General features: G+C 41.0%; 1 protein-coding gene across 2 annotated transcripts in view; it reads left to right on the top strand.

Moving 5' to 3' along the window:
* LOC128697308 (tetratricopeptide repeat protein 5-like) overlaps nucleotides 1-26,524 on the top strand; it is a 187,968-nt gene that overhangs the window by 96,019 nt on the left and 65,425 nt on the right. The window contains exons 8-9 of one of the 2 annotated variants that reach the window (XM_070104170.1): nucleotides 14,747-14,926; nucleotides 24,055-24,171. In XM_070104170.1, the coding sequence (XP_069960271.1) occupies nucleotides 14,747-14,926; nucleotides 24,055-24,171 (297 nt within the window). Of the gene's footprint in view, nucleotides 1-14,740; nucleotides 14,927-24,054; nucleotides 24,172-26,524 lie in introns of both variants that reach the window. The other variant, XM_070104169.1, reaches the window with a different exon arrangement.

The following is a 26,524-nucleotide window of genomic DNA, read 5'->3' as shown; positions in this document are numbered from 1 at the left end:
GTGTGTGTGGAAGATCCTGGAGGGACTGGTCCCTAATATGCACATGTGTGCGTGTGTGTGGAAGATCCTGGAGGGACTGGTCCCTAATATGCACATGTGTGCGTGTGTGTGTGGAAGATCCTGGAGGGACTGGTCCCTAATATGCACATGTGTGCGTGTGTGTGGAAGATCCTGGAGGGACTGGTCCCTAATATGCACATGTGTGCGTGTGTGTGGAAGATCCTGGAGGGACTGGTCCCTAATATGCACATGTGCGCGTGTGTTTGGAAGATCCTGGAGGGACTGGTCCCTAATATGCACATGTGCGCGTGTGTGTGGAAGATCCTGGAGGGACTGGTCCCTAATATGCACATGTGTGCGTGTGTGTGGAAGATCCTGGAGGGACTGGTCCCTAATATGCACATGTGTGCGTGTGTGTGGAAGATCCTGGAGGGACTGGTCCATAATATGCACATGTGCGCATGTGTGTGGAAGATCCTGGAGGGACTGGTCCCTAATAAGCACATGTGTGCGGAAGATCCTGGAGGGACTGGTCCCTAATATGCACATGTGAGCGTGCGTGTGGAAGATCCTGGAGGGACTGGTCCCTAATATGCACATGTGAGCGTGTGTGTGTGGAAGATCCTGGAGGGACTGGTCCCTAATATGCACTTGTGTGCGTGTGTGTGGAAGATCCTGGAGGGACTGGTCCCTAATATGCACATGTGTGCGTGTGTGTGGAAGATCCTGGAGGGACTGGTCCCTAATATGCACGTGTGTGTGGAAGATCCTGGAGGGACTGGTCCCTAATATGCACATGTGTGCGTGTGTATGGAAGATCCTGGAGGGACTGGTCCCTAATATGCATATGTGTGTGTGTGTGTGTGTGTGTGGAAGATCCTGGAGGGACTGGTCCCTAATATGCACATGTGTGCGTGTGTGTGGAAGATCCTGGAGGGACTGGTCCCTAATATGCACATGTGAGCGTGCGTGTGGAAGATCCTGGAGGGACTGGTCCCTAATATGCACATGTGAGCGTGTGTGTGGAAGATCCTGGAGGGACTGGTCCCTAATATGCACATGTGTGCGTGTGTGTGGAAGATCCTGGAGGGACTGGTCCCTAATATGCACACAGCAATCACTCCATATGAAAGCAAAAGACTTGGCAGGCGGTGCAACCTACCCCCAGTGAAAAGTAGCGGCGTCACTGGTACACTAAGAGGAAACACCGTAAGTGTCTGGGGCCCAAGACTCTTCAACAGCCTCCCACCAGCAATAAGGGGCATTACGGGAAGACCCCTGGTTGTCTTCAAGAGGGAGCTGGACAGATACCTAAAGACGGTGCCAGATCAGCCGGGCTGTGGTTCGTACGTTGGATTACGTGCGGCCAGCAGTAACAGCCTCGTTGATCAGGCCCTGATCCACCGGGAGGCCTGGTCGTGGACCGGGCCGCGGGGACATTGATCCCCGGAATGCCCTCCAGGTAGACTCCAGGTAGGTGTGTGTGTGTACTCGCCTAATTGTGGTTGCAGGGGTCGAGACTCGGCTCCTGGCCCCGCCTCTTTCACTGATCGCTACTAGGTCCTCTCCCTCTCTGCTTCCTGAGCTTTGTCATACCTCTTCTTAAAACTATGTATGGTTCCTGCCTCCACTACTTCACTTGCTAGGCTATTCCACTTCCTGACGACTCTGTGACTGAAGAAATACTTCCTAACATCCCTGTAACTTATCTGAGTCTTCAGCTTCCAGTTGTGACCCCTTGTTTCTGTGTCCCCTCTCTGGAACATCCTATCTCTGTCCACCTTGTCTATTGCCCGCAGTATCTTGTATGTCATTATCATGACTCCCCTGACCCTTCTGTCCTCCAGTGTCGTCAGTCCGATTTCCCTTAACCTTTCCTCTTACGACATTCCCTTGAGCGGGACTAGCCTTGTTGCAAACCTTTGTACTTTCTCTAGCTTCTTGACGTGCTTGACCAGGTGTGGGTTCCAGACTGGTGCTGCATACTCCAGTATGGGCCGAACATACACAGTGTACAGTGTCTTGAACGAATCCTTATTAAGGTATCGGAACGCTATTCTCAGGTTTGCCAGGCGCCCGTATGCTGCAGCGGTTATTTGGTTGATGTGTGCCTCCGGTGATGTGCTCGATGTTATGGTCACCCCGAGGTCTTTCTCCCTGAGTGAGGTCTGTAGTCTTTGTCCACCTAACCTATGCTCTGTCTCCGGTCTTCTTTGCCCCTCCCCAATCTTCATGACTTTGCATTTGGCTGGATTGAATTCGAGAAGCCAGTTACTGGACCACATGTCCAGCCTGTCCAGGTCTCTTTGTCCACGTACGCGTATGTGTACGTGTACGTATGTGTCAGGATATTGAGGAACTTTGTAATTATAATGGAAAACCAAGCGGTAAACCCACAAAAGTCATTGGTGGTTTGTAAGCCTTGACGTGAAGTGTGTAAACATGACTGACGTGATATCTTTTAACATCGCAGTGACGGCGGAGACCAGTGACATGACCAGCCGCCTCATGTCATCAGTCTTAACTAACATCACTAACTTTGTCTCAATAAAAATATAATTATATGTTGTGTTTGGTGTCCCAGAGCTGGATCCTAACATACACTGTGTTTGGTGTCCCAGAGCTGGATCCTAACATACACTGTGTTTGGTGTCCCAGAGCTGGATCCTAACATACACTGTGTTTGGTGTCCCAGAGCTGGATCCTAACATACACTGTGTTTGGTGTCCCAGAGCTGGATCCTAACATACACTGTGTTTGGTGTCCCAGAGCTGGATCCTAACATACACTGTGTTTGGTGTCCCAGAGCTGGATCCTAACATACACTGTGTTTGGTGTCCCAGAGCTGGATCCTAACATACACTGTGTTTGGTGTCCCAGAGCTGGATCCTAACATACACTGTGTTTGGTGTCCCAGAGCTGGATCCTAACATACACTGTGTTTGGTGTCCCAGAGCTGGATCCTAACATACACTGTGTTTGGTGTCCCAGAGCTGGATCCTAACATACACTGTGTTTGGTGTCCCAGAGCTGGATCCTAACATACACTGTGTTTGGTGTCCCAGAGCTGGATCCTAACATACACTGTGTTTGGTGTCCCAGAGCTGGATCCTAACATACACTGTGTTTGGTGTCCCAGAGCTGGATCCTAACATACACTGTGTTTGGTGTCCCAGAGCTGGATCCTAACATACACTGTGTTTGGTGTCCCAGAGCTGGATCCTAACATACACTGTGTTTGGTGTCCCAGAGCTGGATCCTAACATACACTGTGTTTGGTGTCCCAGAGCTGGATCCTAACATACACTGTGTTTGGTGTCCCAGAGCTGGATCCTAACATACACTGTGTTTGGTGTCCCAGAGCTGGATCCTAACATACACTGTGTTTGGTGTCCCAGAGCTGGATCCTAACATACACTGTGTTTGGTGTCCCAGAGCTGGATCCTAACATACACTGTGTTTGGTGTCCCAGAGCTGGATCCTAACATACACTGTGTTTGGTGTCCCAGAGCTGGATCCTAACATACACTGTGTTTGGTGTCCCAGAGCTGGATCCTAACATACACTGTGTTTGGTGTCCCAGAGCTGGATCCTAACATACACTGTGTTTGGTGTCCCAGAGCTGGATCCTAACATACACTGTGTTTGGTGTCCCAGAGCTGGATCCTAACATACACTGTGTTTGGTGTCCCAGAGCTGGATCCTAACATACACTGTGTTTGGTGTCCCAGAGCTGGATCCTAACATACACTGTGTTTGGTGTCCCAGAGCTGGATCCTAACATACACTGTGTTTGGTGTCCCAGAGCTGGATCCTAACATACACTGTGTTTGGTGTCCCAGAGCTGGATCCTAACATACACTGTGTTTGGTGTCCCAGAGCTGGATCCTAACATACACTGTGTTTGGTGTCCCAGAGCTGGATCCTAACATACACTGTGTTTGGTGTCCCAGAGCTGGATCCTAACATACACTGTGTTTGGTGTCCCAGAGCTGGATCCTAACATACACTGTTTGGTGTCCCAGAGCTGGATCCTAACATACACTGTGTTTGGTGTCCCAGAGCTGGATCCTAACATACACTGTCTTGCCCAGACATCATCCACATCTACACATGTCTTTGTAAAATTGCCTCCCTGTGTACAAATATTGTATATATATTTGTATATATTGTAAATATATTGGTATATTGTATATATTTGTATAGTATATATATATATATATATATATATATATATATATATATATATATATATATATATATATATATATATATATATATATATAATATATATATATATATATATATATATATATGCAAAACAACCACTCTGAAAGAATAGAGAAATTCCAAGCGCTTTCGTGACTACTCACATTATCAAGGAACTATGAAAGTGAAGCATCCAAGGAAGTTATATAAGGGGTCTGGCCAGCACCTCACTATCAGATCCCACAACGGTTAAACACGTGACACGCGGCGAGCCAACTTGGATAGGTCCTTTGCACAACTCACCCCCCAAGCTATTCTACCCAAGAAAATTAAAAAATTATTTGTCCAGTGTATTATTAAATTCTTCCCAAATTCTATTAATTATAAATGGATCTAATTTATATAAACCAAAGGAAATATTCATATTATTGTCAAAACTGCTTTTTATGAAACAAGATTCAATTATATTCCTGTCAACCATGGACTTGCTTGATACTACTTTCTCAACTTTTTGAAAATCAATTGGATGGTTAAAATCTCTTTCATGAATAAATGGAGCATTGGAATCTTGTCCAGTTCTAATGCTATATTTATGTTGTTTTAATCTTAGTTCGAGATTTTTACCAGTTTGACCGTAATAAACTTTATCGCAAATTTTACAAGGAATCTTATAGACACATCCATCAGCATTTTGGGGGGAATTCTTTATCAAAAGTTTTTTTACTGTATCAAGATTTTTGAATACAACTTTAATATTAAAAGTCTTAAGAAGAGAAGGCATATCAACCAAGTTTTCATGGTAAGGGAGAACCAACATATTTTTAGTTGAATAAGGCTGGTTGTCCTGGCTGGTGCTGGCCAGACCCCTTATATAGCTTCCTTGGATGCTTTACTTTCATAGTTCCTTGATAATGTGAGTAGTCACGAAAGCGCTTGGAATTTCTCTATTCTTTCAGAGTGGTTGTTTTGCATATATGCAAAAACTCAATGCACATAAAAGGCCCTAAAATCTGGAATTCATTACCTGTAAATATAAAAGAAACACTACCTGTTTATAAATTCAAGTCTCTTCTCAAAGATCACTTACTCACCCAAAACCAAATAAATACTGAATAACTGAACCTTATAAATTGTATATCTTAAATGTTTCTCACAATTATATCACATAAATGTTAAACCTAAAACCCAATCTAACTTTATTATTTTTTAAATACACTACCTAACAGAATACTCCATTCTACTGAATTTATAACAATGCATGCAACCATATGACCTGTCTTTGTAATACTCACTTGTGCTTTATAGTAATCAGTTTACATTAATGTTTTTCACTGATTTCATCATTGCTTAGTTAATCTTAAGTTAATTTTAAGCCAGCCCGTAATGCTATGCATAGTATAAGTGGCTTTGGCATACTGCTCTTATCTGTATTTTTTTTGTACCTCTGTAAGTGTGCTCAAATTATAAATAAATAAATAAATAAATAAATATATATATATATATATATAATATATATATATATATATATATATATATAATATATATATATATATTATATATATATATATATATATATATATATATATATATATATATATATATATATATATATATATATATATATATTTGCATATATACTTTGTATTATATATTTTTTTTTATTATCACACTGGCCGATTCCCACCAAGGCAGGGTGGCCACCAAGGCAGGGTGGCCCGAAAAAGAAAAACTTTCACCATCATTCACTCCATCACTGTCTTGCCAGAAGGGTGCTTTACACTACAGTTTTTAAACTGCAACATTAACACCCCTCCTTCAGAGTGCAGGCACTGTACTTCCCATCTCCAGGACTCAAGTCCGGCCTGCCGGTTTCCCTGAACCCCTTCATAAATGTTACTTTGCTCACACTCCAACAGCACGTCAAGTATTAAAAACCATTCATCTCCATTCACTCCTATCAAACACGCACACGCATGCCTGCTGGAAGTCCAAGCCCCTCGCACACAAAACCTCCTTTACCCCCTCCCTCCAACCTTTCCTAGGCCGACCCCTACCCTGCCTTCCTTCCACTACAGACTAATACACTCTTGAAGTCATTCTGTTTCGCTCGATTCTCTCTACATGTCCGAACCACCTCAACAACCTTTCCTCAGCCCTCTGGACAACAGTTTTGGTAATCCCGCACCTCCTCCTAACTTCCAAACTACGAATTCTCTGCATTATATTCACACCACACATTGCCCTCAGACATGACATCTCCACTGCCTCCAGCCTTCTCCTCGCTGCAACATTCATCACCCATGCTTCACACCCATATAAGAGCGTTGGTAAAACTATACTCTCATACATTCCCCTCTTTGCCTCCAAGGACAAAGTTCTTTGTCTCCACAGACTCCTAAGTGCACCACTTACCCTTTTCCCCTCATCAATTCTATGATTCACCTCATCTTTCATAGACCCATCCGCTGACACGTCCACTCCCAAATATCTGAATACATTCACCTCCTCCATACTCTCTCCCTCCAATCTGATATCCAATCTTTCATCACCTAATATTTTTGTTATCCTCATAACCTTACTCTTTCCTGTATTCACTTTCAATTTTCTTCTTTTGCACACCCTACCAAATTCATCCACCAATCTCTGCAACTTCTCTTCAGAATCTCCCAAGAGCACAGTGTCATCAGCAAAGAGCAGCTGTGACAACTCCCACTTTGTGTGTGATTCTTTATCTTTTAACTCCACGCCTCTTGCCAAGACCCTCGCATTTACTTCTCTTACAACCCCATCTATAAATATATTAAACAACCATGGTGACATCACACATCCTTGTCTAAGGCCTACTTTTACTGGGAAATAATCTCCCTCTTTCCTATATACTCTAACTTGAGCCTCACTATCCTCATAAAAACTCTTCACTGCTTTCAGTAACCTACCTCCTACACCATACACTTGCAACATCTGCCACATTGCCCCCCTATCCACCCTGTCATACACCTTTTCCAAATCCATAAATGCCACAAAGACCTCTTTAGCCTTATCTAAATACTGTTCACTTATATGTTTCACTGTAAACACCTGGTCCACACACCCCCTACCTTTCCTAAAGCCTCCTTGTTCATCTGCTATCCTATTCTCCGTCTTACTCTTAATTCTTTCAATATTATATATATATATATATATATATATATATATATATATATATATATATATATATATATATATATATATATATATATGTATATTATAAATGTATATATGTGAAGAATGGCGAACAAGCGATGCAAAAGTTGAACAATAGCTCTCCGCCTCAGGGGAGGTTCCTTGATGTTGGTGAGGGGCTCTTGATTTAGGGAATTGGATCTGTGCTCCAGTTCCCTGAATTAAGCCTGAATGCCTTCCACATCCCCCCCCCCAGGTGCTGTATAATCCGCCGGGTTTAGCGCTTCCCCTTGATTATAATAATGAACAAATTTATGCAACATTACAACCTCCCGCTGATGTGTTGCTTGCAACACAAAAGCCCCAGAGCTATTGTTCAACTCCCTCTGTGCTGGTTTTGCGTATTTTAATTTTTTTCATAAACTTTTGTTTGTTTTTCCATATTGTTTCGATTAAATTTTCACTTTTTTCACAATGTTTCGTTTGTTTTCATATTGTTTCGTTCATTTTTTTTAGCAGTTTTCATAATGTTTCGTCAGTTTCCATATTGTTTCGTTCATTTTTAGCGTTTTTCATATTGTTTCGTTTATTTTAAGTGTTTGCTTTACCCGTTTTTTCACAATGTTTTGTTCACTTTGAACGCTTCGTAATGTTTCGCTCAGAACCGTTCCTTAATGTTTCGTTCATCATTGCAATTCTCAGTAGGTTTCATTCACTTTTTAATTTTTTCATATTGTTTCGTTCATTTTTTCATAGTTTCGTTCATTTTTCATATTGCTTCGTTCATTTTTTTCATATTGTTTCGTTCATTTTTTCATTGTTTCATTCATTTTTCATATTTCGTTCATTTTTTTCATATTGTTTCGTTAATTTTTTCATATTTTCGTTCATTTTTTCATATTGTTTCGTTCATTTTTCATATTTCGTTCATTTTTTCATATTTTCGTTCATTTTTTCATATTGTTTCGTTCATTTTTCATATGTGTAGTGTTAGGTTAACCCGGGTTGTTAATGTTAACATCCACTGGTAAACAACATACATTAACATTACTGATGTTGCTGCACTTCCAAACATCAGTAATGTTAAATATATGTTTACCAGTGGATGTTAACATTAACAACCTGTGTTAACAACCTAACACTACACCCGTCTTCACTCTTCAAATTTAACATTCAACTACACCTACTGAACAAATATTCAACATTAACAAAATCATAGACTTTGGAACTTAACACTAATTCAACGAAACTGAAAACTTTACACTTATTGAAGATCAACACGTGTTTGTGTATTATTAAGACTATCGCAGTTATTTCCACTCTGTAACCTTACTCAGTAGTTAATATGTGCGAGTTTGAGTGATAAATAGTTTATATAGGCACACTTTATTGTTGTGACATATTTATGGTGGTCAGGGGAGAGAACACCTGACTGGTCAGGAGCCTCCAGTTAAGAGACACCTAATTTCCCCCGTTTTCTAATAACATGTTTATTTTTCCCACTATAAAGTACCTTGTACATAATTATTATCACATTTGTTGTGTTTCGTAAGGTGAAGTCCAGGATCCTTGCTTATGTTATGTTGTAACTTATATGTTGGAGAACAACTGTGTTGCACAGGTCTGAGCAAACCTCCCGTGCCCACGCGCACACACACCACACACACAACACAACATACACAAACACACAACACACACACAACACAACATACACAAACACACAACACACACACAACACAACATACACAAACACACAACACACACACAACACAACATACACAAACACACAACACACACACAACACAACATACACAAACACACAACACACACACAGCACACAACATACACAACCAGAAACACACCACACACACAACACACACACAGCACACAACATACACAACCAGAAACACACCACAAACACAACACACACACAGCACACAACATACACAACCAGAAACACACCACACGCACAACACACACACAGCACACAATATACACAACCACAAACACAACACACACACAACACACACACAGCACACAACATACACAACCAGAAACACACCACAAACACAACACACACACAGCACACAACATACACAACCAGAAACACACCACACACACAACACACACACAGCACACAACATACACAACCACAAACACAACACACACACAACACACACACAGCACACAACATACACAACCAGAAACACACCACACGCACAACACACACACAGCACACAACATACACAACCACAAACACAACACACACACAACACACACACAGCACACAACATACACAACCACAAACACAACACACACACAACACACACACAGCACACAACATACACAACCACAAACACAACACACACACAACACACACACAGCACACAACATACACAACCACAAACACACAACACACACACAGCACACAACATATACAACCAGAAACACACCACACACACAACACAAACACAACACCCACAAACACAACACACACACAACACACACAGCACAAACACACAACACACACAGCACACAACATACACAACCACAAACACACCACACACACACAACACACACAAACACAACACACACACAGCACACAACATACACAACCACAAACACACACACACAACACCCACAAACACAACACACACACAACACAAACACACAACACACACAGCACACAATATACACAACCACAAACACACAACACACACAGCACACAACATACACAACCACAAACACAACACACACACAGTACACAACATACACAACCACAAACACACAACACACACAGCACACAACACAGCACAAACACACACAACACAACACCCACAAACACAACACACACACACAGCACACAACACAGCACAAACACACACAACACAACACCCACAAACACAACACACACACACAGCACACAACACAGCACAAACACACACAACACAACACCCACAAACACAACACACACACACAGCACACAACACAGCACAAACACACAAACACAACACACACACAGCACACAACATACACAACCACAAACACAACACACACAGCACACAACACAGCACAAACACACAACACACACAACCACAAACACACTGCGCACACAACCATGAAAACACACCACACACATGACACACACGCGACCACACACACAACACAGTACATACCCAGACACTTTGTACAGTACAAGATAACCAGACACTGTACCATACAACATACCAGACAATGTACAGTACAATATGCCCCAACATTGTTCATTACAACATACCCAGACACTGTTTTGTACAGTACAACATACCCAACACAAACAAAATGCACAGCAAGATACCCCATAACCGAACATGATAAACTACAAAAAAGTCTGGGCCCAAGACTGTTCAACTGCCTCTCAGCATACATAATGGGGATTACCAATAGACTCCTGGTTGCCTTCAAGGCGCTGAACAGACAAAAAGTCAGTACCTGACCAGCTGGGCTGTGGTTCATATGTTGGTTTATGTGCGGCCAGCAGTAACAGCCTGGTTGATCAGGTCCTGATCCACCACCAGGCCTCGTCATTTACCGGGCCATGAGTGCGTTGACCCCCCAGAACACCCTCCAGATATACACACACCACAGTGGCTCTTGGCCTGTTAACAAAAGCTCTGTCTTCACACGCTAAGGGTCCGGGTTCGATTCCTGGCAAGGATGAAAACATTGGGCGTGTTTCCTTACATCTGTTATCCATGTTCACCCATCAGCAAGTAGGTACGTGGGTGTTAGTGGACTGGTGTGGGTGGCATCCTGGGACAAAACTGACGTAATTTGCTGGAAATGCTCAGCATAACAAGCGACTTTCCATATAGTAGTATGTCACTGATGTCAGCTATGGTCTGTATACCTTGTACATGTACTGGTATACCTTGTACATGTACTGGTATACCTTGTACATGTACTGGTATACCTTGTACATGTACTGGTATACCTTGTACATGTACTTGTATACCTTGTACATGTACTGGTATACCTTGTACATGTACTGGTATACCTTGTACATGTACTGGTATACCTTGTACATGTACTGGTATACCTTGTACATGTACTGGTATACCTTGTACATGTACTGGTATACCTTGTACATGTACTGATATACCTTGTACATGTACTGGTATACCTTGTACATGTACTGGTATACCTTGTACATGTACTGGTATACCTTGTACATGTACTGGTATACCTTGTACATGTACTGGTATACCTTGTACATGTACTGGTATACCTTGTACATGTACTTGTATACCTTGTACATGTACTGGTATACCTTGTAGATGTACTGGTATACCTTGTACATGTACTGGTATACCTTGTACATGTACTGGTATACCTTGTACATGTACTGGTATACCTTGTACATGTACTTGTATACCTTGTACATGTACTTATAGAAATAAAGATATTAAAAACGAAACAATCTACACAAAATTCTAACATACACTACAAAGGTTTAACAAGATAAACCACATAAACATAACTAGTGTATCTTATACACTGTAGGATGGAATTAAAGATTGTGTAGATAATTTCTGCTGTATCTGTCTTAAGTATTAAGATAAGATAAGATTAAGATAAGATTTCGTTCGGATTTTTAACCCCGGAGGGTTAGCCACCCAGGATAACCCAAGAAAGTCAGTGCGTCATCGAGGACTGTCTAACTTATTTCCATTGGGGTCCTTAATCTTGTCCCCCAGGATGCGACCAACACAAGTCGACTAACACCCAGGTACCTATTTGCTGCTAGGTGAACAGGACAACAGGTGTAAGGAAACGTGTCGAAATGTTTCCACCCGCCGGGAATCGAACCCGGGCCCTCCGTGTGTGAAGCGAGAGCTTTAGCCACCAGGCCACCAGCTTGTGTTGTTCAACCTTATTAAAGCGGGAAAATGCAAGTTTGTTTATTTATTGATTTGAACATGATACATAGAAGTACAAGGAAATACAGTGGACCCCCGCATAACGATCACCTCCGAATGCGACCAATTATGTAAGTGTATTTATGTAAGTGCGTTTGCACGTGTATGTTTGGGGGTCTGAAATGGACTAATCTACTTCACAATATTCCTTATGGGAACAAATTCGGTCAGTACTGGCACCTGAACATACTTCTGGAGTGAAAAATATCGTTAACCGGGGGTCCACTGTACAGTGGTTAAGTTTAACATGCCAAAGCCACTTGTATGCAGAGCATTATGGGCAGCTTAAAATTAACTTAAGATTAACTAAGCAATGATATATTTAGTGTTAAACATTATTGTAAACAAATAACAATTAAGCACAAATAAGTATTACAAAGACAGGTCATATGGTCATTTACTGTGTTGCTGAACATTCAGTAGAATGGAGTATTCTGTTAGGTAATGTAATTAAAAATAACAAAGTTTGATTGAGTCACAGGTTATACATTTATGAGATACAATTATTCAGTATTTATTTAGTTGAGGGCGAGTCAGTGATTTTTAAGGAGAAACTTGAATTTATAAACAGTGTTTCTTTTATATTTACAGGTAATGAATTCCAGATTTTAGGGCCTTTTATGTGCATTGAGTTTTTGCATAGTGTGAGATGGACACGAGGAACATCAAAGAGTGATCTGTGCCTTGTGTTATGGTCATGTGTTCTGTTGAGGTTGGTGGGGAAAGACTAAACCTGTAGGGTATAATATAGCATCTGCAGAATGGGAGGTTATTGGGGGAATGGCAGTTCCTTGGATCAAGAGCTTGTGGTGAACATAAAGGCACCTCTTCCTCAGAGTTGTGTTTAAGATTAGAATTACAGTGGACCCTCACCTAACGAACGCATAGCATAACGTTAAATCTGCCTAACGAAGCATTTGAGTGTAAAAATTTTGGCCCGCTTAACAATAAAAAAAACTCGCCCAACGTGATTCCTCCCAAACACGTCCATCCAGCCTGAGCGCCTCAGCTGCCTTGCCATCATTGTTTATAAGCCAGGGTGGCCGGTTGCATGCATACATTCGATACATTTTGTATTATTCCATTGTTATAGTGCTTGTAACTGCTAAATAAGCCACCATGGGCCCAAAGAAAGCTTCTAGTGCCAACCCTGTGGTAAAAAGGGTGATAAATACTATCGTACCACAGTCAGCTGTTGCTGCACCACGGTCAGCTGTTGTTGGACCAGTCAGCTGTTGCTGGATCAGTCAGCTGTTGCTGCACCACAGTCAGCTGTTGCTGGACCAGTCAGCTGTTGCTGGATCAGTCAGCTGCTGCTGCACCATGGTCAGCTGTTGCTGGACCAGTCAGCTGTTGCTGGATCAGTCAGCTGCTGCTGCACTACAGTCAGCTGTTGGACCAGTCATCTGTTACTGGATCAGTCAGCTGCTGCTGCACCACAGTCAGCTGTTGCTGGACCAGTCAGCTTTTGCTGGATCAGTCAGCTGTTGCTGCACCACCATCAGCTGTACTACTCAAAGATGTGGAGAGAGTGTTGTTGGTGTGGCTTAACGTGAAACAATTACCGAGAAACGATTAATCCCAGAGGGTTAGCCACCCAGGATAACCCAAGAAAGTGCATCATCGAGGACTGTCTAACTTATTTCCATTGGGGTCCTTAATCTTGTCCCCCAGGATGCGACCCACAACAGTCAACTAACACCCAGGTGAACAGGAAAAAATGCCTGGAACTAGTGCTCATATTGGTGAATTTAAGGCCAGCAAAGGTTGGTTTGAGAGATTTAAGAATTGTAGTGGCATACACAGTGCGATAAGGCATGGCAAAGCTGAAAAATTCATCCCCCAACAAGTGTTCAGTTGTGACGAAACAGGCCTGTTCTGGAAGAAAATGCCAAACAGGACCTACATGACTCAGGAGGAAAAGGCACTCCCAGGACACAAGCCTATGAAAGACAAGCTAACTCTCATGTTTTGTTGTAATGCTAGTGGGGATTGCAAAGTGAAGTCTTTACTGGTGTATCACTCTGAAAATTCCAGTGTTCAAGAAAAACAGTGACTCATCACTCATCAATACTCTTCAATAAAGGTAAGTGTCATTTTAACATTTATTTATATAGTTATTGTGCATGTCTTATTGTTTTCTTTGTAGGGAAATGTATATTTCATGAAAAAAAAAATTTTTTAATACTTTTGGCTGTTTGGAACGGATTAATTGGATTTCCATTATTTCTTATGGGGAAAATTAACTCGGCTAACGATAATTTCGGCTAATGATGAGCTCTCAGGAACGGATTAATATCGTTAGGCGAGGGTCCACTGCATTGTTTTTATGAGCCTTACAATAATTGTGTGTTCAAATTGATTATATTTTAAATCTGATGTTTTTATTAAAATAGTGTTGTGTGCGGCAGGTTCAGTGGTACGAGGAGGACTACGCTGGGGCTCTCAGCAGCTTACAACGTGCCCATGAGCTAGAGCCAACCTGGACAGAGTGCCAAACAAAGTTTGACGAGTGTCTGAAGTTTTTGACCAAACTCTCACAGATGGTGAAGAACAAGGGCCAGCTGAACCAGAGACGACTCAATGCACTAACAGCAGTGAGTGTACCTTCTTTGCCTACTAGAAGTTAATTAAGTGTGACTATTGACAACCTGTGTACATAACAGTCAACAAACTCAAGGTACACTTGTTTGACAAGTGCTCTAAAAAAGCTTTATACTGTATCAACTAGTCTGTGGAGGAGGAACTGATAATTATCTTGCCAAATCCTTAAGAATGAGTTGGGTGTATTTAAACTAATGTATTTGTTCTTTGTCAGTACCCAACACAAGCTTTCTGGGCAGGTTGTATTGTACCAGCAAGTGATCAAACATGCCAAGAAACTAGATGTGGCATGTTATGAGTATGTTACATTTTATTCGGCGTATGTCACGCTCCCATATAGGCTGCCTCTTGACCAGCGAACCAGGTGCTAAGAATTTAACGATCAATAGGGGCCCCGTCATTATATCAGTACCTTGGTTCATCGCCCAGTCACAGACAGGCCCGCCGAAGCAGTGTGGTTTACTTGTGAAGTAAGCATTGGCAGACTTGTCTGGGCTACTGATCTTTCTTGGTGCATTCTCTGGCTCTTGCATTTTGCTTCCTTGGCTGTGTTGTACATGTACTCTTTACTGTACATGCTATAAATAGTGTACATATGGTAAATACCAGCTTGTTTTATTGAAGGAAATACAAGTCATATACTGTTGTTGAGGTTTGCTTGCTCCACTATTTGTTCAGTTACAGCAAGGTGTGCAGGCCATTCTTCACCTGTGTTCATAATACTAGAAAATATCCCAGTGTTTGCAACAAGATCAGTGCTAAACTGAGGGAGATGGACTAAGAGGGTAAACTTGAACACAAGATATGTATTAACCCTTTCAGGGTCGGCAGGCCCTCTTCCAAACCTGTTCTCAGGGTCGGTAAAAATTCGAAAAAAAAAAATTCTTATGAAAAGATAGTGTTTTTTTTCTGAATTTTATAGGCTAAACAAAAATTTTTTACCATCAATACTTACCGAGATATGGAGGTGTGAAGTTGACAATGACCGGCATATGGTAACATCGCCGACGCCGGTCACCCGGTATTAGTTTATTTATTTTTTTAGGTACCATTTTCTATTATTTAAAAAAAAATTTCCAAGTAACTTTTATGGGCTGTGAGACCAATATGAGCACTATTTTGTAAGTTATTACTTTTTCTCTACTACACAATAACTGCACAAACACTGTTGTCACTATATTGTTTACAAAACTTATTTACACAAACGAACAATACAAAATGTTGTTTATTACTATTTTTCTATATTTTATATATACATATACAGTCAGAGGACATGTTCTTAGAAGTTCTGCAGCCTGTGGAAGTCTTTGAAACATGGTGTCATGCACAGTGGTGTTTTACACTCCTCACACATAAAACGAGACTCTCTGCGTTGTTGTGGGCGTTTTTTTCTATGTGCACAGACGTAACGCCTCTTCTGAGCCTTTTTCTTGCAAGCAGTAGCAGGCAGTTTTGTTAGGAAGTGATCACCATGCTTCAGACAAGAAGGTAGTTGTTGATAATTACGTGGGCGGTTTTCTATTGCAGGTGCTGTTCCTTGGTACGTGATTATTATTTGTCTGATGACAGGCAAACAAAATTCGCCATATGATGGTTTGTTTCTGGTCCTCATCTTATATATATTATAAGTATTCAGCATGGAAATGTCCAGAATATGGAAAAAAAGTTTTATGTACCACTTATAACTTTTGCGAACACAATCATGTAACATTTGTCCACTGAACGCATATTGAGGGTGTAGTCAATCACAGCTGCTGGTTTTAGAATGGGTTCATTGCTTTCTCTATGCTGCCTGCCAGTGTCTGCCATTTTATTAGGGTGAACTGATGACAACAGTGTGACATCTCGTTTGTCATGCCACCGAAATGCCATGATGTCATAGCAAACTCCTGCACCTCACCTATCTGAGTGCCAGCATCGAACCCGGGCATATGTTTACGATTTCCACGCACTGTGCCACACACATCTGTCATGTTCACTCGCAAGAAATCACTGAGTATAGGGCTTGTGTACCAGTTGTCAGTATATAAAATATGCCCCTTACCAAGATATGGTTCCATCATTGTTCTAACCACATCACCGCAGATACCCAGTAACTTCCTGGTATCTCGCAATGTATTACTTCTAGTGTACACAATTATATCCAGTACAAGACCACTGTAACAGTCACAAAGCACAAACAACTTTATACCAAAGTGTTTCCTCTTGCTTGGTATGTATTGCTTGAATGAGAGTCTTCCTGCGAACAGAATCAAAGACTCATCAATAACAAGCTTCCTGAAGGGATAAAAATACATATTGAATTTCTGTTTCAGATACACAAACACATTCCTAATCTTATATAACCTGTCATTTCTGTCAGGCCTGGTTTTGTCTGAGAAGTGAAGCATACGTAATAGTAGCATAAATCGATTCACTGGCATTATATCACTGAAACCTGGGGTTGCAATCAGGCAGTCTGTTGACCAGTATGATTTCACACTGTGCTTATACACATGTGGCATAAGCATTATTGTGGCAAACAAAAGATACATCTCAGCCACAGTTGTCTCCTTCCACTGGTGTAGGTGTGAGTTTGGTGGAAGTATTGTGTTTGCCATGGTGTACTCGTAGTATCTGTTGCTTTCCCTGACATTAATTTCCACCTGGGGTTCGTCAAAGAATAACTCGAAACATTCCAGTTCAGTGGCATTGTTCCCAAGTGTATAAGATGGCTGCATTCCACTTTGACTTTCATCAAAGTGATGAGGATTGGGAACAAAATGGCAGCTTCCTGCCAATCCCAGGTGCAGTCTGCTGGTGGGTACTGGATATTGACAGGTGGTTGTGGTTGTGGAGGCTGGTGTGGTGGGTGGGTGGGGGATGGTGGCCTTTGTTGTAGATCAGCTGAGGCAGCAGCATGGGTGGCAGCATGGCCCACTGCTGGTGCCTTACGGCCGGCACCACCACTACCACCACCATGTGCATTTTCCATCCCAATTGCAACACTATCATCTTCATTTTCACTGTCTGTTCCTGTTGTACAGCCACAGGATGTACTCCGAGATGTACAGTACTACCAGAGCGCATATATCGTCGTATATACTGACACTTCACTGGAGAATATTCCACTTCACTATCACTACTGGAACTGTTTTCAAGAGCTTGGAGTTCATATTCACTACCACTATCATCACCAATGCTCACATCTGAGTCCATGATTTGGGAAAATAGGAGTTTCCTCTTTGATTCTGGTACAACTGAACGTGAACAAGACGGCCCAGCAGCAGAGGTGGAAGGCTGAGGGTCGTTTGGGTTTTCCTCACTATTACCGGTATTATGGTCCTTAGTTTCAGTCACAACCTCACCAAAACCTTGAAACTCATCTTCACTGGCACTTCCATCTGTATTAGAACTGTCATTGGGGAACAAAAGTGTCCCAATTTGCCGAGGAGTGAGGAGCTTCTTACCATGGCATGGTGAACAAGGTCTACTAAAATGGCGTTCCCACAATGCGCCACTGGGTCCCAGAATTTTTTTCTACTGCACACACCGACCACTCAGACCCATTCTCTCACATCTAGGCCTACCAGCTATTTCTCGCTTAATTTGAAGCTGCTAGAATTTATGCATACTAGTACGGCACCAACCCTGAAAGGGTTAAATGTGAGCTAACTTTAATAAAGGAAATATTTCATCCACTAGTGGCTTTATCAATCTAATACACACATAAACTGTAGCATAGAAGTCAGTTATGGTGTAGGTGCAATGCACACAATGATTAATGATGGCCCTTGAATTTTTTATCCTAATGGTGTGTTCTGTATAATGAAGACAGTCACAGATTCTAAACAACCTTGATAAGTTTGTCATCACTCCATTTCACAGTATCATGGCTAGTCCTGTGAATAACACAGGTATTACTGACATCAGGATGGCAGGCATATTTATGTTTGTTGATGCAAGTACATTTCTAGCTGTCTCTCCCATTTATATTTTCTCATCCTTCACATGGTATGAAACTCCAGCTGTGGCTTAAATTACCCATAAAGGTTTCTTGTTGGTTAAGTGACGAGTCTGCCAGAAATGCACCACATACTAGTGGCTTTCTTTTGTTCCTAACAATATTTTATTATTATTAAAGTCTCTAATGGTCGTGCTTGGCAGTGGTCACTAAGAATGCACTTAGAAATAATATTAAGCACTTCTGTTGGGAAGGATGACAAATATGTGTCAAGAATGTGTCAGGCTTGGAGGGGGATTGTTGATACTCACGACCTCACATTTATTCTCACTGATAAAATGTGAGGGGGAAAGTATAGTTCAGATGACCTGGTGAATGTTGTCACATTCCCAGTAGCATGTGAACATTATCCTTCTCATAGCAGCGACAAGATTCAACATCACAAACTTAAAACAGAGACTCATCACGGACTTAAAACGGAGACTCATCACAGTTGAGCTATCCATTAAATTCACACTTGAAGAATAAACTGAAGGCAAACTTTCTAGATGTGCTGTTATATAGATTTAGCAATAAGCTATACCAATAACCCAAAAAGACAATTTAATGTACAGTGGACCCCCGGTTAACGATATTTTTTCATTCCAGAAGTATGTTCAGGTGCCAGTACTGACCGAATTTGTTCCCATAAGGAATATTGTGAATTAGATTAGTCCATTTCAGACCCCCAAACATACACGTACAAACGCACTTACATAAATACACTTACATAATTGGTCGCATTCGGAGGTGATCGTTATGCGGGGGTCCACTGTACTTCCACACAGACCACGACAACATATGAAATACAGAGCTATAACTGGATTCTTTCTGAGAGCCTACATGGTATGTGGCACTCAATACCTTGAGGAACTTGACTACATTCACTAGGTCTTCTCTAACCTGTACTTCCCTTCTTATTTAACCCCTAAACAGTCCAAACGTATATATACGTTCACTCGCGTAGCGTCCCAAATTTTTTGAGGAAAAAAAATATTTTTTTTAATAGGAAAAAAGAGGATATGGTACCCAGGCATCCCCAATTATTTTAATATGGCGCACAGTGAGTGCGCACACCTAGTCTCTCATGTCTAGGCGACTCAGGCTTATCGTGGCAATGTTGAATGAATGACAAAGAAAACATATATAGTATACATTTGGGGCACTACGCTTAGAACGTATATATACGTTTGGACCGTTTAGGGGTTAATCAATGACCAAGTCCCATGCCCAGACCATCAACAATCACCCCAGACTTGCATAGATAAATGCAGTATAATATGATCCTTTGGCTGTCAGTAAAGGAAGAACAGCAAAGAAATCCTTTCTTAAACTTCGCTTTTCAGGCAGCCATGGGTGAATCCCACTCAGATCACCCAGTCAAATATAAAATTAAACACAACCTACTGCTCTGCGCAGAGATCACATTATACCACATTTATGTCTTTATCCATCATGTCAGTATTTGATACATTTCTTTCAGCTCCAAACTTGACTAATCCTAGAATACGTGCATCATCCTTGAACAGTCAGGTGGGTAATATTTCCAGTGCAATCTTAAGAGTAGCCACTAGCACTACCATTGCAAATTTAACTACTGAGAAATACACAAGTCTAGTTGATACTAAAGTCTTAGAGTTTGTATGCATACTATGTGAAGGATGAGAAAACATGAGAGAGAGGGCTAGTGACACACACACCTGTGTCAATGACATTGCCACCTGCTACACTGATCATCTTAGTAATTAGTCATAGCATTAGTCACTGGCCATAATCACATGATGGCATGCATGATGCTAAGCTTATTAAAAAAAAAAAAGATTTAAACACTGTTTAGTCTACAGTTATTTGTTTTAGCAATACAGTTGTACAGAACATGCACTGCTTCAGTATCTCCAGTTTAAGCTAAATTGATTGTAGGCCATTAGGATATACCTGTCAAGTGACATTAACCAGTTACACTACAACTGACCTCAATGCTCCTATACATATCCCTACTTTTATGCTCTGTATTGAACTGATAAAGTCTCTGGTAGGAGAAAAGTTTCCCAGGCATTACATATCTTGTTCATAACAATGCTAGTAGAGGAGGACCAAAGGGAAACAATTATACTGAGTGGAGAGGGAAAGGCTGATTTACACGAGAGAAACAGAAGCTAAGAGGACACAGGTGACATCTAATGACAGATAAACACTAGGGATATTAGGAACTGTATTTATAATTTTAGGCTGATAAGTAGAATGTGCTAGATGAAGAGGTGGTTAAGACAAACTTTATACAGTGGACCCCCGCTTAACGATCACCTCCCAATGCGACCAATTATGTAAGTGTATTTATGTAAGTGCGTTTGTATGTGTATGTTTGGGGGTCTGAAATGGACTAATCTACTTCTCAATATTCCTTATGGGAACAAATTCGGTCAGTACTGGCACCTGAACATACTTCTGGAATGAAAAAATATCGTTAACCGGGGGTCCACTGTATATAGTGTACATAATTCCAAGAGCAGATGTGATCTGGCCCGGTAGGGCAGAAATCAATATTATTATTATTATAATAAAAAAGAAGCGCTAAGCCACAAGGACTATACAGCGCTGCACAGAAATCAATAAAACCAGTAGATAAGGGTTAAATTAAGAGGTGGGTGACCAGAATCTGACTATCAATTAAGCACACTTATGTGAGTAAATAACCCAACATGGCAAGCTCACTAATCAGGATTTTCAGTTACTCTTACAGGTCTTCAACAGTAGTAGTAGTATTATAATCATAACCAAGTGCTAACCCATAAGGGTTCAACAGTAGTAACAAAGACAGCTGATGTAAATATACAGCGGTACCTCGAGTTATGAACTTAATTTGTTTCAGAAGGTTGTTTGAGTAACGTTACCGAACGAATTTGTTCCCATAAGGAATACTGTAAATTAAATTAGTTCGTTTCAGACCCCCAAAAATATACTTACATCATTGTTCGAGTAGGGAGATGTTCGAAACTCTGGGTACCACTGTATTTAGTCCTGGCTTGCATCTAGATTTAGCTCTTTCATCAGTGCCACTGTCAATTCAGTGGAGCCCCGGCTTACGATATTATTTCATTCCAGAAGTATGTTCAGGTGCCAGTTCTGAACGAATTTGTTCCCATAAGGAATATTGTGAATTAGATTAGTCCATTTCAGACCCCCAAACATACACGTACAAACGCACTTACATAAATACACTTACATAATTGGTCGCATTGGGAGGTGATCGTAAACCGGGGGTCCACTGTAGTTAGTTAACTGATTGGTAAATAATTTTTAAACACCACTCAGTTCTATAATCAAAATATATTTTCAGGCTATCCCTTCAGTAAAAATTAATTTTTATGAATTACGAACCAAGTGAATTGAGGGCCAACTGTACATCTTGACTTCCTCATAAGTAAAACAAATAAAAGGACTATCAGGCTTGATCCAAGATGACACATCAAATTCTTTGGATCAAAAGCTGGCATCAAGAAACCTCCCTTGCAGGTTGTACAGAAATGGGGACAAACCATGCCGGCCAGAAACCTGGCAACATTTTTGCGTATAGGAAATCCTCCATATACAGTAAACTGGAAAGGGGGCAGGGGAGGCTGGTAATGGTAACTGTGGTCGAGAGAAGAGATTGTTCATCCTTGATTATAACAATAATGGACAATTCTGTAATCAATGGATTTTGTCTATCACTAATGAATCGAGTGACCCAGTGAGTTTTGTTCTGTATTTCCAAAATCCATTATAATGAGATCCGCTCTAAGGAGCATTTACTATAGAGCCATTTACGTACTACACGACTCCACCACCTGATCCAAAGTGTCATATTTCAGTAATTTCACTTTGCCTCACCTCTACAAGGATATCACTTGCTTATACTACTACTCTCAGGAGTACAGCATCTCACTGAACGATGAAGTTTCGTTCCTAAAACCACGTCGGTAAACGAATTCATTGCTAAGTGAGGAGTATACTACATATAACAGTAGTGGGTTTGTGTCAACCATCTTTGATATTGTTTTAATGTCACCTCTGCACCATTTATGACATTTCTAGTATATTTTTAAATATCTATACAGCAGTGTACTGTATACCTACTGTAATAAACAGAATAGAGGAAATCAGCTCTAATACACATTATTTAGGTATACATACTGGTCAGAGACCCTGTTATAAGTCCGTGTCATTGGTAAATGAGTATACATCGTTCAGTGAAGATAGGCTGTATATACAGACGCGTATTTTCAGTCGTTCTTGAAAAATGTTAGCAAGTTTGCCTTTTAAAACCTCCAATAGCTCCACCTTTGATTACCATTACTCAACTGAACCTTATACAAGACTGTGACGGACTTATCGTTGTGCACATATAAGTTCCTATATGCTACATTCATTATACCAGTTATCTCTACATTCTCTCTCACTAATGCTTCCTTCAATGACTTTTCTTCCCTCTTGTTCTTTGGAAAATAAGTGGAGAATTATCACTTTTTCACTGATGGGAAGCACTTCACCGCTTCTCTTAGGCTTTGAAGAACTGCCACCGTCACTACTTTTGCACTCTGAGGCCGTTATTAAGCAAAATTAAGGGTTATTTTTGGGTCATGATAAACTGTGGATAACCGAAACCGTCCCTTCCACCCCAGGTAGATCTGTTTGTGATTTGAAAAAGCCCACTGTGTGGGCGAAATGTAGTCAATAAAGGATCACATTATACTGCATATGTGTTTATATTTCCATCACTTGATAAAGCTGAACACAGATCAGAATGCAGTCTGTGTATTTTATTCATTATTGTTAGTAACAAGTCATTTGTAACTGTTACCAGATGCCATGACTGGTTAAATGGTCCTTTAATTTTTGCTTTGAGGTCTTATAAGTTATATTTTTCAAAACAAAATATTGTCAAAAATAATTTTGGTACAGTATCACAGTCTATGGCATTTAGTTTGGGCTATTAACACTTTAGCAACTGAGGGAAAGGCAGAGCTATTCCAAAAATTGCAGTTAAATAAATAAATATTTTCCATTACAGAAAGTATCCTATGTCAATTAATTCAGAAGGATTTCATTGCATTAATATGAACCAGCTATTTTTCTGTTTATTTTTTTGTGTCTCTGCAGGATATCAATACTAGCCAGCTGGGGCCATATGATAAAGGAGGAACCAATCTCACCAGTGGTAGAAAGCCAGACCTGGTACCCATGGCATTGTTGGGTGAGGGTAATAACGAGGATAAGGTGAGAAGACTGATAGTAAGTTCTTTCTTACGCTAACGTTTGATGATACAGTGTGCAGGTTATGCTGTTATCAACTGGTCAATGTCACTTAGTGGGTGAGTGTCCCATGGTGGATGAATGTCCTCTGGTGGATGAAATGTCTTCTAATAAAATACTATAAATGGCAGAGTTAGCTGGCCTTGAGTCCTGGAGGTGAGAAGGATAGTGTGCACACTCTGAAGGATGGGTAGGGATGTTAACCTTGTTGTCTTGAGGTGATACATTGTGTCCCCTTGTAGATCCAAGTAAAACCTATCCCACTCATTTCTCTCATAGAAACAGTTCTCCTACTACTGCTTCCAGTACCATGAGAGGATCTAGGTGAACCTCCCTACCCAACATCCACTACCATTAGGTATAGGGTCCCTGTTTACCAAGTACAGTGGACCCCCGCTTAACGATCACCTCCCAGTGCTACCAATTATGTAAGTGTATTTATGTAAGTGCATTTGTACGTGTATGTTTGGGGGTCTGAAATGGACAAATCTACTTCACAATATTCCTTATGGGAACAAATTCGGTCAGTACTGGCACCTGAACATACTTCTGGAATGAAAAAATATCGTTAACCGGGGGTCCACTGTACTCATATAAGTGCCAACACATCATTTATTCCATCAGTTTTCATATGCATCTTTTAAGTCTTCAACACTCAGCAACAACACCTAGTTGACCAGGCTAGCACCAGCCAAGCCTGGACCATGGCCGGGCTCCAGGAGTAGAAAGACTCCCGGATTTCATCAAAGATAAAGGTACTTTCCTTTGATTCATAAGGAGAATTATCAACAAACCTCAAGCTGTCTTGAAGAGAGAACATCATCAGTTCCTGATCAACCAGGCTGTGGTACCTACGTTGGGCTGTGTGGATCCAGCACCAACATCCTGATTAATCAGACCATCAACCAGGATGGGGGCAGTTAAGTCTGGAACTGTACAACTGACCAACCAGTAAACATTGTACACAAATTATTACTATTAACACTACCCAAATTTAGATCACATTTTATTACTTTAGTTTAGAACTTCAGTATGTAAGGTTTTTGGACAGTGATGTCAAACATCTTGAAACCTGCTGGTTTCCATCCATTATTCTCCTGTACTTCCTGTTTTTTTTTTGTTTTTTTTTTTGAAGATGGAGACACTTATGCAACATAAAGGAATCTTTATTAAGGAAACGTTTCGCCACACAGTGACTTCATCAGTCCAATACAAAGCAGAGAGGTGTAAGGAGAGGAGTAGTTTGAGGTAATGAGTCCCTCAACCTGGAGTCGATGTGTTCAGTCCATCAATCGTGTAGAAAGTATAGTGGATGATTGTACTGTGACTGTGCAGCCTCCTGCTTCAACTTGCCTGACTACAGTATATAAACCACTTCTCTGGCCCTATACTGTACTTTCTACAAGAGTGATGGACTGAACACATCGACTCCAGGCTGAGGGACTGATTACCTCAAACTCCTCCTCTCCTTACCCCCTCTCTACTTTGTATTGGACTCATGAAGCCACTGTGTCGCAAAACATTTCCTTAATAAAGATTCCCACATCTTGCATAAGTGTCTCAATCTTCAACTTGTTGCTTCTGGAAACCATTTATCACATCTGCTTTGTTTTCTTTCTACTACCATATACATATTGTATTGCTGCCATCTCTTCTTCCAGACACAACTGTTTTACCAAGTGGGGTGATAGAGGCTAGGACCTTGGGTAGCTTTAAGAAGAGATTGGACAAATATATGAGTGGGAGGGGCAGGGTTTGATTAGTGTCATTGGGTACGGGAGTTAATTCTTGGGTAGCTTTGGGTAGAGGTCGTTTTGATAAGGACCTGCCTTGTATGGGCCAGTAGGCCTTCTGCAGTGTTCCTCCATTCTTATGTTCTTATATCCATGTCTCCTTAACCCGTAAACGGTCCAAGTAGATCTACGTTCACATGTGTAGTGCTGCAAAAGTAGATCTACGTTCACATGTGTAGTGCTACAAAAGCAGATCTACGTTCACATGTGTAGTGCTACAAAAGTAGATCTACGTTCACATGTGTAGTGCTACAAAAGTAGATCTACGTTCACGTGTAGTGCTACAAAAGCAGATCTACGTTCACATGTGTAGTGCTACAAAAGCAGATCTACGTTCACATGTGTAGTGCTACAAAAGTAGATCTACGTTCACATGTGTAGTGCTACAAAAGTAGATCTACGTTCACATGTGTAGTGCTACAAAAGTAGATCTACGTTCACATGTGTAGTGCTACAAAAGCAGATCTACGTTCACATGTGTAGTGCTACAAAAGTAGATCTACGTTCACATGTGTAGTGCTACA

This window comes from Cherax quadricarinatus, chromosome 89 (assembly GCF_038502225.1).
Source record: "Cherax quadricarinatus isolate ZL_2023a chromosome 89, ASM3850222v1, whole genome shotgun sequence".
Classification (NCBI taxonomy): Eukaryota; Metazoa; Arthropoda; class Malacostraca; order Decapoda; family Parastacidae; genus Cherax; species Cherax quadricarinatus.
This window is presented reverse-complemented; position numbering and strand designations above follow the sequence as displayed.